General features: G+C 43.8%; 1 protein-coding gene across 1 annotated transcript in view; it reads left to right on the top strand.

The window, feature by feature from the left end:
- RRP1B (ribosomal RNA processing 1B) overlaps positions 1-11,839 on the top strand; it is a 30,217-nt gene that overhangs the window by 10,420 nt on the left and 7,958 nt on the right. The window contains exons 6-12 of the mRNA XM_019524768.1: positions 4,437-4,566; positions 5,930-5,994; positions 6,556-6,719; positions 7,773-7,864; positions 8,447-8,544; positions 9,818-9,837; positions 10,276-10,389. Coding sequence (XP_019380313.1) covers positions 4,437-4,566; positions 5,930-5,994; positions 6,556-6,719; positions 7,773-7,864; positions 8,447-8,544; positions 9,818-9,837; positions 10,276-10,389 — 683 coding nt within the window. The remainder of the gene's footprint in view (positions 1-4,436; positions 4,567-5,929; positions 5,995-6,555; positions 6,720-7,772; positions 7,865-8,446; positions 8,545-9,817; positions 9,838-10,275; positions 10,390-11,839) is intronic.

The following is an 11,839-nucleotide window of genomic DNA, read 5'->3' as shown; positions in this document are numbered from 1 at the left end:
CCCCACAAAACCCCCACCCACATACCCAAACACCCACAGCCCCCACAAACCTATACTCACCCCCACCCCCGTCCACAATATACTAGACTAAGACTTCATTTTAAGCTATTGTTCAATCACCTCTGTGTACACTTCACAAATGCATGTAAATTGGGACAAAAATATTTTTTGAAATCAAATGAATGAATGTTGTAGCTGTGGGATTTTTAGAATATAATTTGGTATTTTTCTGGTTCTGAGATGGCAAAACCCCTTGCTGAAAGGATTATTTCCAGGGGCAAAGGGAGGGACTTCTGGTGGCAAAAGTCGCGGGTTGGGGGTGGGACTTCCAGTCCCAAGATGGTGACCAGGGGGTGGGACACCTGTCAAGAGGCAGGGCTATCCATGCAGCCTTCAACAGTTTGTCAAAACTCATTAAGTGGCCCTTTGCCCAAAATAATTGCCTGCTCCTGCCTCAGACCTACTTTGCAGGGTACCTGGCCCTCTGATTTTTTTTCCCTGAGTTTGCTAAAGTCTGCTTTTCTTAAGTTCAGTGTCTTTATTCTCTTCATCCTTCTTCCTCTTTGGATCTTGAACTCTCTCATTTCTTGGTTGCTGTCACCCAAGTTAACGTTCCACCTTCACATTCTCAAGTAATTCCTCCCTGTTTATGGGTAGCAAGTCAAGAAGAGCTTCCCTGCTAAGTTCGCCTTTACCATCTGTACTAAAAAGTTATCCCAAACACACTCCAAGAATTTGCCAGACTGCTTATGCACTGCTGTTTCCCTCCCAGCAGATGACCTGACAGTGAGCCTTGTCTGTAGTGACTGTCTTTTGGTAAGAGCAGCTTGTAGTTCAGTCTGTCACCATAAAATTACTTTTTTATTCCTTGGACACATAACCAAGTGTTTTGTTTAAACACCTTTGCAAATGGCAACTCTTAAGTCCAGTTTCCTTATTCAATCTAGAGCTCTCATGTCCAGCCTGCAGAATAGGCCTGCTTTAACACTGACTTCAGAGCATTTTGCTTCTAATTAAACCCTTAAAAACTTTTACTGAGAGTTGAGGTTGTCTAGTGCATTTCATACCTTTTCACAGTGTTAAGTACAGCTGTGTTTTGCCAGAAAACAAGAAATTCAGTGTTTAGTTTCAAATAGTGCACCTGAATTTTGCCTTCCTTGAGCAATACTCCAACAGGCCCATAACTGGGAGGGAAAGGGGGTGTGAGACAAACAGGTGTTAGAGGTGCCTCCTAGTAGGTGAGCTCTGTTGGGTGGTCTTATACTTTTTTGCTAAACATGGCAAGTGGGTGTTGTGCATAATAAAACTGAGCCTGTTTTTATACCAACTGCTTCAAAGTTGCTAAATGTTACACCCCCTCTTCTCTTGCCTTGAGAATTTCTTCCTTGATGTTGCCACTATTTATTTCTTGCTAACCCCTGGATGCTGCTGTCATGCGAGTCACCAGACTGCAGGTCAGCCCCATCGTGCACATCTGCAGGCACCTTCTACAGAACTCAGTGCTCCAGTGAGAGAGAATTAATCCTTCTACGTAGTCATGAACCTCTCCTCTCATAATTGTGGATGGCTCTAGCAGCCTGCTCAGTCATCCCCCGACCCTTCCACAGCTGAAGTGTGTACAGGTAAATCCTGGGTTTCAGATCTGTGGAAGAGGACACAAGCAGCAGCATGCTTTATTCTCTGTTTTATAGTAGTCGTTCTCTATTTTACTGTAGGGCTCGCTTGAAAGAATTATTTTGTGTAGTAGTGCTGCTTCTAGGTTTTTGATTTGCAGGGGTGTCTTGACATTAGCTGTGTATTTCTTGGTTTTTCGAGAATAGGATGCAGGTGTGCTTGATATTTTGAAAGAGCATACAGTGAACTTAACCTTATGTCAACAGAGTTTCCCGACATTTCTCCGTGTGTGTGTGTGTGGTGTTCCTATTCTCATGTGCCAAAGCCAGTTTTCCATCTCTTGTGTCCATTGCTTCCACAGCCATGATTACCCTAGCCACATGATGCAATAGCTGCATATTGGTCTGCTGTTAGCTTCTGCATGCTCTCCTCAATCTGCTTGTCCAAAACATCCCCATTGTCTTTATTCAGCCCTCCTCCCTATGAATTGCTGGGCTTTGGCATAGGACCCACAGGTTGAGATGCTGTGGGGGAGGCTACCGGGTTTATCATAGAGAGTTAGTGCAGAGTCCCTTGGAAGGAGAGAGACAGAAATGGGAAAATCATAGAGGAGAGGAGATTGGCAAAACAGAAGCCCCCTTCCTATATATTCCACTTACTCCTTAGGCCTGTGCTGCTCTCATTTTTATTTTCTTCTAAGCAGCGGCATCAAGTAAAAGGGTCATGTGGAGCCCTCTTCCTGCTGCTGCACCTCTTGGGGAAAGGGAGGGGTTATCGATTCTCTCCAAGTGGCAGTGAGAAGGCAAATTGAGGAGTCTGTTCCCTTGGCTAGGTAGAGGAGCAGTGCAAAGATAAATCACAGAGAGAGGGCACAGATAGGTGTGCTTCCCTTTTTTAGACCCGCCTTCATCCAAAGTATGGCACTAGAGGTGCCCAGCTTGACCCAGTTTGGGGATTTGAGCTGTGTCACGTTTTCCAAGTTTCTAGAGAGCAAAGGTCCCTTTGAAGATCATCTCTTACTTAAAGATTGTAGAGAAACTTTTAAAAATTGGGTTCTCAAGATTTAGATGATCAAGCTGGGGTTTAAGAAGGGTTTGAAGGATTTCTCGAGTAAGGAGCTTTGACTAGCACTGTGTGTGTGTCTCTCAGTAGCTGGCTAGATCTAGGGACCAAAATTTTGTAAGGAGCAGAGCCCACCCCTTTCCAGTCCCTCTAATCCTGATGCAGCTGCAACACTCCTTTTTCTCTGACTGTCCTGGTACCCCATTCATCTTTGTCCCGTCACTGTGCACTAAGAAGTTATACAACTGTCTAGATGAAAGGGGCAGCCCTGTACAGTCTTCCCTTGACAAAAATCACTCAGTGGTGTGCTGTTCCCTGATCATGCTCTGTCCTCTCTCTCTTGGTTACTGCCTTCTCTGAAGTGTTTCTTAGGCCATTTCAGGTCCCCACTCTGTGTAAAGGTAGTGTCTTTGGCAGTGCTGTTGAAGGAAGATCAGAATCTGCAGGGTAAATTTTAGGGCACTTATGTTCTCCCACGGAACAGAAATGTTGGGCTGTGGCAGGATCTGAAAAAGGTGCCCCTGCAGAATGGAGACAGAACAAGGAGCACTCAAAATGCAAGGTTCTCCACCTTGGGAGGAAAAATCTGCAGCATGCTTATAGGCTTGGCAGTGCTATGCTGACTAGCACTATGGAAGAAAGAGACTTGGGGGTCATCATTGACCACAAGATGAACATGAGCCTGCAATGTGATGCTGCGGCTAGTAAAGTGAGAAAAACGCTGGCTTGCATCCATAGATACTTCTCAAGCAAATCCCAGGACGTCATTCTCCCCTTGTACTCAGCCTTGGTGAGACCACAGCTGGAGTACTGCATCCAGTTTTGGGCTCCACAATTCAAAAAGGATGTGGAGAAACTTGAGAGAGTCCAGAGGAGAGCGACGCACATGATCAGAGGTCAGGAAAACGGACCTTACAACAACAGGCTGAGAGCCGTGGGGCTCTTTAGCCTAGAAAAGCGCAGGCTCAGGGGTGATCTGATGGCCACTTATAAGTTTATCAGGGGTGACCACCAGTATTTGAGGGAGCATTTGTTCACCAGACCGCCCCAAGGGATGATGAGGTCAAACGGTCATAAACTACTGCAAGACCGTTTCAGGCTGGACATAAGGAAGAATTTCTTTACTGTCCGAGCCCCCAAGGTCTGGAACAGCCTGCCATCGGAGGTGGTTCAAGCACCTACATTGAACACCTTCAAGAGTAAATTGGATGCTTATCTTGCTGGGATCCTTTGACCCCAGCTGACTTCCTGCCCTTTGGGCAGGGGGCTGGACTCGATGATCTTCCGAGGTCCCTTCCAGCCCTAATGTCTATGAAATCTATGAAAACCACTATCTAAGGTAGTACTGGAATTTGAGAAACTGGGTATTGCTTAGAGTCAGTGACTACAGCATACCCTCTTGAGTTACCCAGTTTCTGGAGAGCTAACATGTTTATACTGGGGTAACTTGCATCATGATTTTGTACACTAGTGTAAATTACGCCGGGACTTGGAGATAAGTAGCTCTTCTTGCTAGGTGCTGTTACAGTGCCTTCCCACTAGGTGGCAGGGGAGCAAGTCACAGCATGTTTCAGCAAATGGTATGCTGAATAGAATAAGTCTGACAACACCTAAAGTAAAATTTGCAACTGGATTTCTCTGTGTGATACCTTTATTTCCCACGTGCAACAAACCCACTTGTGAAATAGTGTTATCTGACACTCTGCTCACAACAAATGGACTCGCAATTAAATATATGTATCATATTTGTTTCTTTCCAGCCTAACTGAACCATTCCTGGAGCTACTGATGAAAGAAATTATGCACCCAGAGAGTAATGCACCCAGTGGAATAAGATTCCATTTTATTGACATCTATCTGGATGAACTGTCTAAAGTTGGAGCCAAAGAGGTAGAAAACTCATGATTGATGGAGCTGTGCTGTGCAAGTCTCCCCTAAAACAAATGAAATTATTTTTAAATGTATTTCCTCTATGTTGAACTCTTTTAAGTAGCCATATTCATGTTGAAGAAGCTGCTAAAATCCTCTTTAGTTCTCACTGTTTCTCTTTGCTTTTCTCTTGACTTGGATAAGGAGCATAGATTAGCTGATTCTTGTGTCCTGGTCCTCCAGCTGTAGGCTTGAAATACAGGGAGGGGAAGTACATTGATTCTTGTTCCTTTTTATTTAGAAATACAGTAGGAAAAGAAAAACCCAACCTTTTTTTTTTTTTTCCATGTGTGTGAATATTAATCAGTCTCTGCTTTTTACAAAAAACTCAAGCTGGAATCCACAGGTGACCTGCCCCTTCATGCCATTATATTGCAGATCTTTGGAAATCTACTTCCAAACCAGAAGTTGTCTCCACTAAGTAGGGGTGTCTGTGGTTACAGGCATGTATGTTGATTAACTGCATCAGAAGGAAAGCTTCTGATACAGAGGAAGTATTTACAATCACGGCCCTTATTTTGCAACAGTTCCTGCTCTCCCAAAATTGCATAGGACTCTCAAGGCCAAGGATTAAGATCTTCAGAGCAGTTGATAGGGCTTGGATTTCTTTTAATGAAAGATGTATGTACATCGCTTGTACCACATTGAAAAATCTCCAGCTATCCTTCTAAACAGAGCATAGCATAGAGGTCCAGTCTTCCTGGCCAGTGCTATTGTATTGATAAGTCTGTAAGTTAAAGTCAGGTTCAGAAGACTTCCAGGTCTTAGCTGCTGCTCCACTGCAGGCTCCCTTTGTACTCTGGTACTTCTAAACAACACTTCACAAGATTAACATCTTGGACAGCCCCCTGTGTGAATGTGGTGTCCAATAAATAGCACAGCCCTTAATCAAAAACTGCAATCTTTACAAAGCCCAGACGAGGTAGATAGAATCTGCACGTTAAGCGATAATACCAGACGGTGGCTTATAGATTTGGAAGTTGATATCTGATGCCATACAAAATGAGATGTTCTTGTGCCAAGTTGCATCAGTTTTCTCCACCTCGCCTCTCCACCTGTGAAATGAGGAGCATTTAAATATTATGTAGCTTAATATACCAATGCTTGCAAAGCATTCTGGGTTTCTACAGCTGTTTCATCTGCAATCTGGAGGGCACTGGTAATAAAAATGTTGCTAGTTGCATATGTCTATTTTAGTGGGAAAATGTACTAGAAGTTCAGGCATATCTTCTTTAGAGAGATCTTCCTCGTGACTACAGTGAATTAGAATAGGTATATTAAATAGCTACTGTATACCAACTCCTTTTGCTTTCTGATTTTTCAGCTTACAGCAGATCAGAATCTCAAATTTATTGAACCTTTCTGCAAAATTGCTGCCAAGTCAAAGGAGTAAGTTCAAAAGCTTGTTACTCAGTTTTTTTTTCTATCTGTTTTGTTTGACATTAAGAAGTAGGAAGGCATTTCAAGTAGTGATAAACACATAGACTGAAAAAAAACCCTAAAGACTTAAGCTCACTGAGGAGGAAGGGTACTGAAAGCAATCACATGGGCAGACATATGAAACTGAGTTAACTCCGTGCCTTCTCAGTCGTACGCAAGGTGTATTTTAATATAGGAACAGTGTCTACCTCTTCTTGTGCAGTACCTAACGTAACAGAGGCCTAATTCTGGCCAGATTTTCTAACTGCTTTTATCATATAAAGAAATTAACAAGCACCAGTAAAATTTTAAATGCTAGATGAAATGCTAAATGGTGGGGATGGGATGTCTTTGAAACTGAGAGATTCCTGTTCAATGGTACACTCTTTCCTCACCCCCCCTCCCCCAAAATGCTCGTTCCTCCTCCCTCATCTTCAAAGGTTTGTTCTTATTTTAATATTTAATGGAAGGAAAATGGGGGCCTAATGCTGTGTGCATTTCTTCATGCCACTTCATACTCTTTTATAACAGCCGTCACATGATGCAAGCAGTAGCTCGGGGTATCTTTGAAACCATTGTGGATCAGTCCCCTTTTGCCATTGAAGATCTAATGAAAGAAGTGAAAACAAACGGGGGTGGTGTTGACCTATCTGAAGAAGACGAATTGAAAGATGAAGAAGGGGTAATGGCCAAAGGTAAAGAAAATGTGATAAAAATTAACCCAGACTTGGAAAGACCAGGGTACCCAAAGAACTAAGGTTCAAAAACCTTATTCCAGTGATTTCTCAGTCAGCATGCTCCAGCATCCTGGAATGCCTTGAGATCTTTTCATGGGTGCCATGCAGTGTTAACGCTGTTAGGTGTGCAAACATCACCACAAGATAACCCAGAGATTTCAAATAGGAACTCAGTGTTAAAAACATTCTGACCTGCTGTGGCCTTTCTGAGTTCTTTGCAGCAAAAAATCTACTGTTCTTCTGTAGTAAAAAATCAAGTGAAAATAGAGAACTGGCATTTTCTGAAGGGTGCTTGGAGTCTATCAAGATGTGACTTGAATCTAAAAAGGCTGAGAACCACTGATCTATACTCTTAAATCATGTCTGCCTCCAACCACCCCGGAGTATTCACGATGGTACGAGAACAGTAAATTTTGCCTCTGCTTTTTTTTGGATGATCTCATACCCCAAAGAATCATAAACGTATAAATTACAAAAATCTCAATACTCCCTTTTTGTTCGATATGGTGCAATATATTTCAGCGTATGTACTGCATCAGCTGTGTGTAACTTGACATACAGGACTGTCTAAAACCTAGTATTTTGTGGCATTCATTTGTTTGGGGTGATGAGGGAGGATCAGGGCTAGAAGAAGAACTCCTTCACTTCAGTTTTCCTTTACTGCTGGCACAGTCGTTTCCAAGACCCAGAAATAATACTACGGCCATGCAATGTACAGGAATTTTTTGTCAGATCCAAACTGCCTTGATAGACAGCTATGTATTATCCAAAATTTAAAGAGCGGGGAATGAGGGTATAGAGAATCTGTTCCCTGTCATTGTTAAAGCAAGGAAAGCTACTCATGTTTCACCTCTCAGCCATCTGCTAGGTGAAGTCTGCTTCCCATTCCCATGCACAGGGAGATGATTGGCTTTACTGCAGCCCAAGTACTCTTCTGCACTCATTGTCCTAGACTGCTTTTCCTGTTCTGGCGAACTGAGTTTTAAAATCCAGCCTTTTTCATAACAACAGACAAACATTTGTCAAGAAAATCAATACAGGACCCTGAAGAACAGGAGGACCTTTCTGAGGATGCTGATGAAAACATTGGGCCTGTTCTCCAGGTTTGTGGCTTTCCTACCTTGTGTTTTCAGGTGATGAATGCTCATAAGTAACTGTGCATCTCTTTATTACTTACTGGCTACTAGAGCCAGGGACCAGACAAAGAATGCAGCAAGCATGTCACAGTCTGGCTCTTACTATCTTCAGTTTAATAGTCTATAAATAACACATTCCTTATGAGTAAGTGACTGAAAAACAAGCCTGTGCACTAAATTCCATAGTCTTTCCTCTCCCCCACCCTCCACAGGAGGTAAAGAAATTCAGGCTGTAAAAGCAAAATCTTGTTCTGCTTGGCCCAGGAGCTAGTACATATCTTACTTTTGTTTTCAGTGTGAATATTAGAGTAGGAATTTGCAGAAGAGATTTCAAACTCATCCAGCTCTGAGCTCCAGATTAGTGGAGGGGGGAAAGCAGGGACACATGCAGGTGTACACGGGAATAGATTTTTGACAAAGCAAAAGATATAAAGAAATCAGAAATGGAAAAAGCATATGCATCTTGAAGTATTTATAACAGCAGTTGCACTGGGTCATTTGCTGTAATCAATTAACTACAGAAGCCATATTCTCTGTTGTTTTTGACAGTTTGACTATAAAGCTGTTGCCGACAAGCTCTTTGAATTGGCAAGCAGAAAAAATACCCCTGCCTGTAACAGAAAACGCCTGTACAAATTGGTCAAAAAGTAAGTTCTCTTGAGAGAGAATTTGTGTGACACTGACTTGTCTAAATAGATGTATTTTCCTTTTCTCTCTGTCCCCTTCCTGACCACATCCACAAGACTCTTAACAAAAGTATGTCCATTTCGTTATTGTCTGGACCAGTATAGAAAGAGATGGTTCCTTAAAATATGTGGTATATACAAGAACAAGAGCTGCTTACGGATCTGAAAAAATAGAAACAAAATGGCACTTTAAATTTGGCACTCCTCCGTACTGAGCCCAGTGCATGCCCAGAAGAAGCATCATGTTAGCTGGACTGGCTCTCCCAGTGTCTGTATGGATTGGATGCTTTAGCAGGGTTTTTATGATGTTTTTATCTAATAGCTGATTGAATTGGCTATTAGATAAAAGCGTCAAAAAGCCCCACTGAAGTGCCTTACCTACACAGGACTGGGTCGAACTAATGCACTGCTTCTTCCAGTAATGTCTGAGGTTTTTTGGGTTTTTATCACTTCTTTCATCAGCGAAGATGTCTATCACGCGCGTATATGTATGGATCTGACACTTTTCACAGAGTCCTAGGAACTAGAGCTGGACAAGGCTCTTTGTCTTGTCTGTACCTCCATGGCAATTTAGGATTGTTGCTGGCACTGTGTTCTGAAGTGCTATGTCCTGTTCCATGCAGAGTATTTTAAACTGATAATTATTCTGCATTTTCTTTTGTGGAACTTCTCTCTACTTTCTTAGTCTGTATCTGCATTGTAAGTGGATGATATAACTATATAACACATTTCGACAAATCTGTCTCTATCTGGCTTGGGTAACAAGCACTGAAGCCTCAGGGGTTCAAGCTTGAGAACAGTGTACAAGTCCACCCAGGAGGGTAGAGTATGTATTTGGCAGCTGAAACTCGTATCACCATGGCTTCCCTGTTCTTTGTACCTTAGCAAGCTAGATTAAAGCTCATGCAAGTACATTTACATGTGCTGCAATGAAGCTTTCTGATGGCAGTATGGACGGCTGCTTCTTCAGGGTTTCCAAGAGCGCTGCTCAGACTAGAAATGAAGGAGCAGTGTTACATCGCACTTTCTCAAAGATGTCTGCATCACTTTAAGTGCTTGGATTTCTGAAGCAGAACTGGATGGAACCAGCCTTTTATTTACTCCCTTCTCCTCCATTTCTTATGCTGCCCTGTAAATGGGGACTGTGTGTAATAAATACAAGAGCTGGGAGGTGGTAAAGTTTTCATCAAATACTGCTGTAACAATAACAACTTCTTTTTAACTTCTGTTTCAGATTCCAGGACCTCGCAGAAGGTGAGCACTGAGCAGCACAAAAGATATCATGAAAGGATTCATGCCATTTTGTTTTACCACGTGTTACAAAACTGTCTCCACATGGAGCTTTAACCTGTGTTTTAAAGGGGTCAAGTTTTGGAGGCATAACTTGCTTCACTTCACAAGGGAGGCCACATCCCTATCTCTAATGCTTTAGAATTTGGGCAGCATCATAGTACTATGGACATGAGAGGGTCATGCCTTTTTGTTTGGATTTTTTTCTCCTTAAATGAAAAACATAGTTACTTTGATTTAAAATAATGGAGAAACTGCACACTCCTATAGTGCATTCAGTATGCTGCTGGGTGAATTGAGTAGAGACTTGGTGTTGCTTGTGGGCTACATGTTGTGAGGAAAAAAACAAAACTGAGAACGGTTTTGTTTTTCAGAGGTCTTATCAGGCTTTTTGCTCAACAGGCATCTTTCCACAAGATAATTTCCCTGAAGATGTTTCTACAGATGAAGATGATGATACATTCAGCAGGGGAAGACAAAAGAAGAAAGCTGTCAAATCTGTGGAAAAAGCCAAAGGTACAAGGCAATGCTAAGCAAGCGAGGATGCCTGCAACAGTCCCTGTGGCCATGTCCAGACAAGCGTGGCCATACAGTATGTGGTGCTGCAGACACATCTGCGGCGCTACATATTGCACGTTCAGTTGCTCTCTGCACTGCAGTGGAACAGTGCGGAGGGGTTTTTTGGCTCCTGAATATCCCGGGGTCAAAAAAACCTGTGGGGGGGAAAAAAAAAAAGAGCGGTGCACACACACAGGCAGCATGCACTGCTCAAAACTGGAGCCGGACCAGCCAGAGCTGAGTTGTGGCTGCTGGCCAGGCTCTGCGTGGCAGAATCATCGCTTCTGCAGCCCTGGGGAGCCCCCAGGACTCCAGGTATATTGTTGCTGGGGCCAGCCTCCCCTGCCCCATCTGAGGTAACCTGCCATACACTAAAGTGTGCACAGCACAGATGTGCCCTGGGGACAACTAGCAGCAGCACAAAGTGTGTTGCTGTTAGTTCTCCCCGGGGAACCAAATGTCCATGCCATATGTGGACACAGCCTGTGTGGTTTAGTAACCCAGTGGGAGCCAATTGATTGGGGATATACTTGTTGCAGAGAAGCTTGAGGTGAAATCCCGACCTTTCAGAAATCAGTGAGAATTTTACCATTAACTTCAGTGGATTACATCGCACGTCTGTCTCCCTTGAAAGGCAGAATGGAAGGAAACTGTACTTTGCATTACCAGATCAAGAAATGCTGTTTGCTCTGAAAACGGGGGCACATCTGTCCTCTCAAAAGAAGAATGCTGGTAGAATGTGGGTGATCAGCAGGGATCCGGGTTTTCCATTTCCCATGGAAAAACAGAGTAAACTGCGGATTTTGCCTTTTACCAGAGGCAAACATGGATTTCTCATTTTTATCAGAGAAACCTGTGGATTTTGCCATTTTGCAATGAGCTCCCTGCAACCTGGCAGACTTCCAGCCTGCAGGGAGCTGGAAGGGAGTGGGAGGAAGGCAGAAAGACAGGGGGTGCACCAAGCAGCCTGCAGAGCAGCTCCAGCAGGTAAGTGGGGGAGGGGAGGGGGATTGAGACCCCTGTAGGGAGGGAGCTGGTCAGAGCTGGGGCTGCTGCCCAGCTGGGTGGGGCTTGGGGCCTGAGGCCGCAATGCACAGCTGCAGGGCCCCAGCTGGGAGCAGGATGGGGCCACGAGTGGCTGGGGAAGGGGGAGAGCTGGCTCCATGCTGCTGTGCACACTCCCAGCAAAGCAGGGGAGACCCACGCCCCACAGATCTGTACCTGGGGCAGGCGCAGGCTGCGGGCTCAAGCTCCAGCCCTGTTTCCCTCCCCCAGGGCCTCAGCAGGGCTGGGGTGGGGGCTGTGGCAGGGCCTTTAATTTTAATCGCAGATTTTTGTGGTTTTTAGCAGAGAAACCGATTATATTTTTAGCAGATAATTTGTGATTTTTTTTTTTTTTTTTTTTTTT

The sequence above is a fragment of the Gavialis gangeticus genome, unplaced genomic scaffold, assembly GCF_001723915.1.
Source record: "Gavialis gangeticus isolate Ggan-Ray unplaced genomic scaffold, GavGan_comp1, whole genome shotgun sequence".
NCBI lineage: Eukaryota > Metazoa > Chordata > Crocodylia > Gavialidae > Gavialis > Gavialis gangeticus.
The sequence above is the reverse complement of the archived record's forward strand: the minus strand, read 5'-3'. Positions and strand labels throughout refer to the sequence as shown.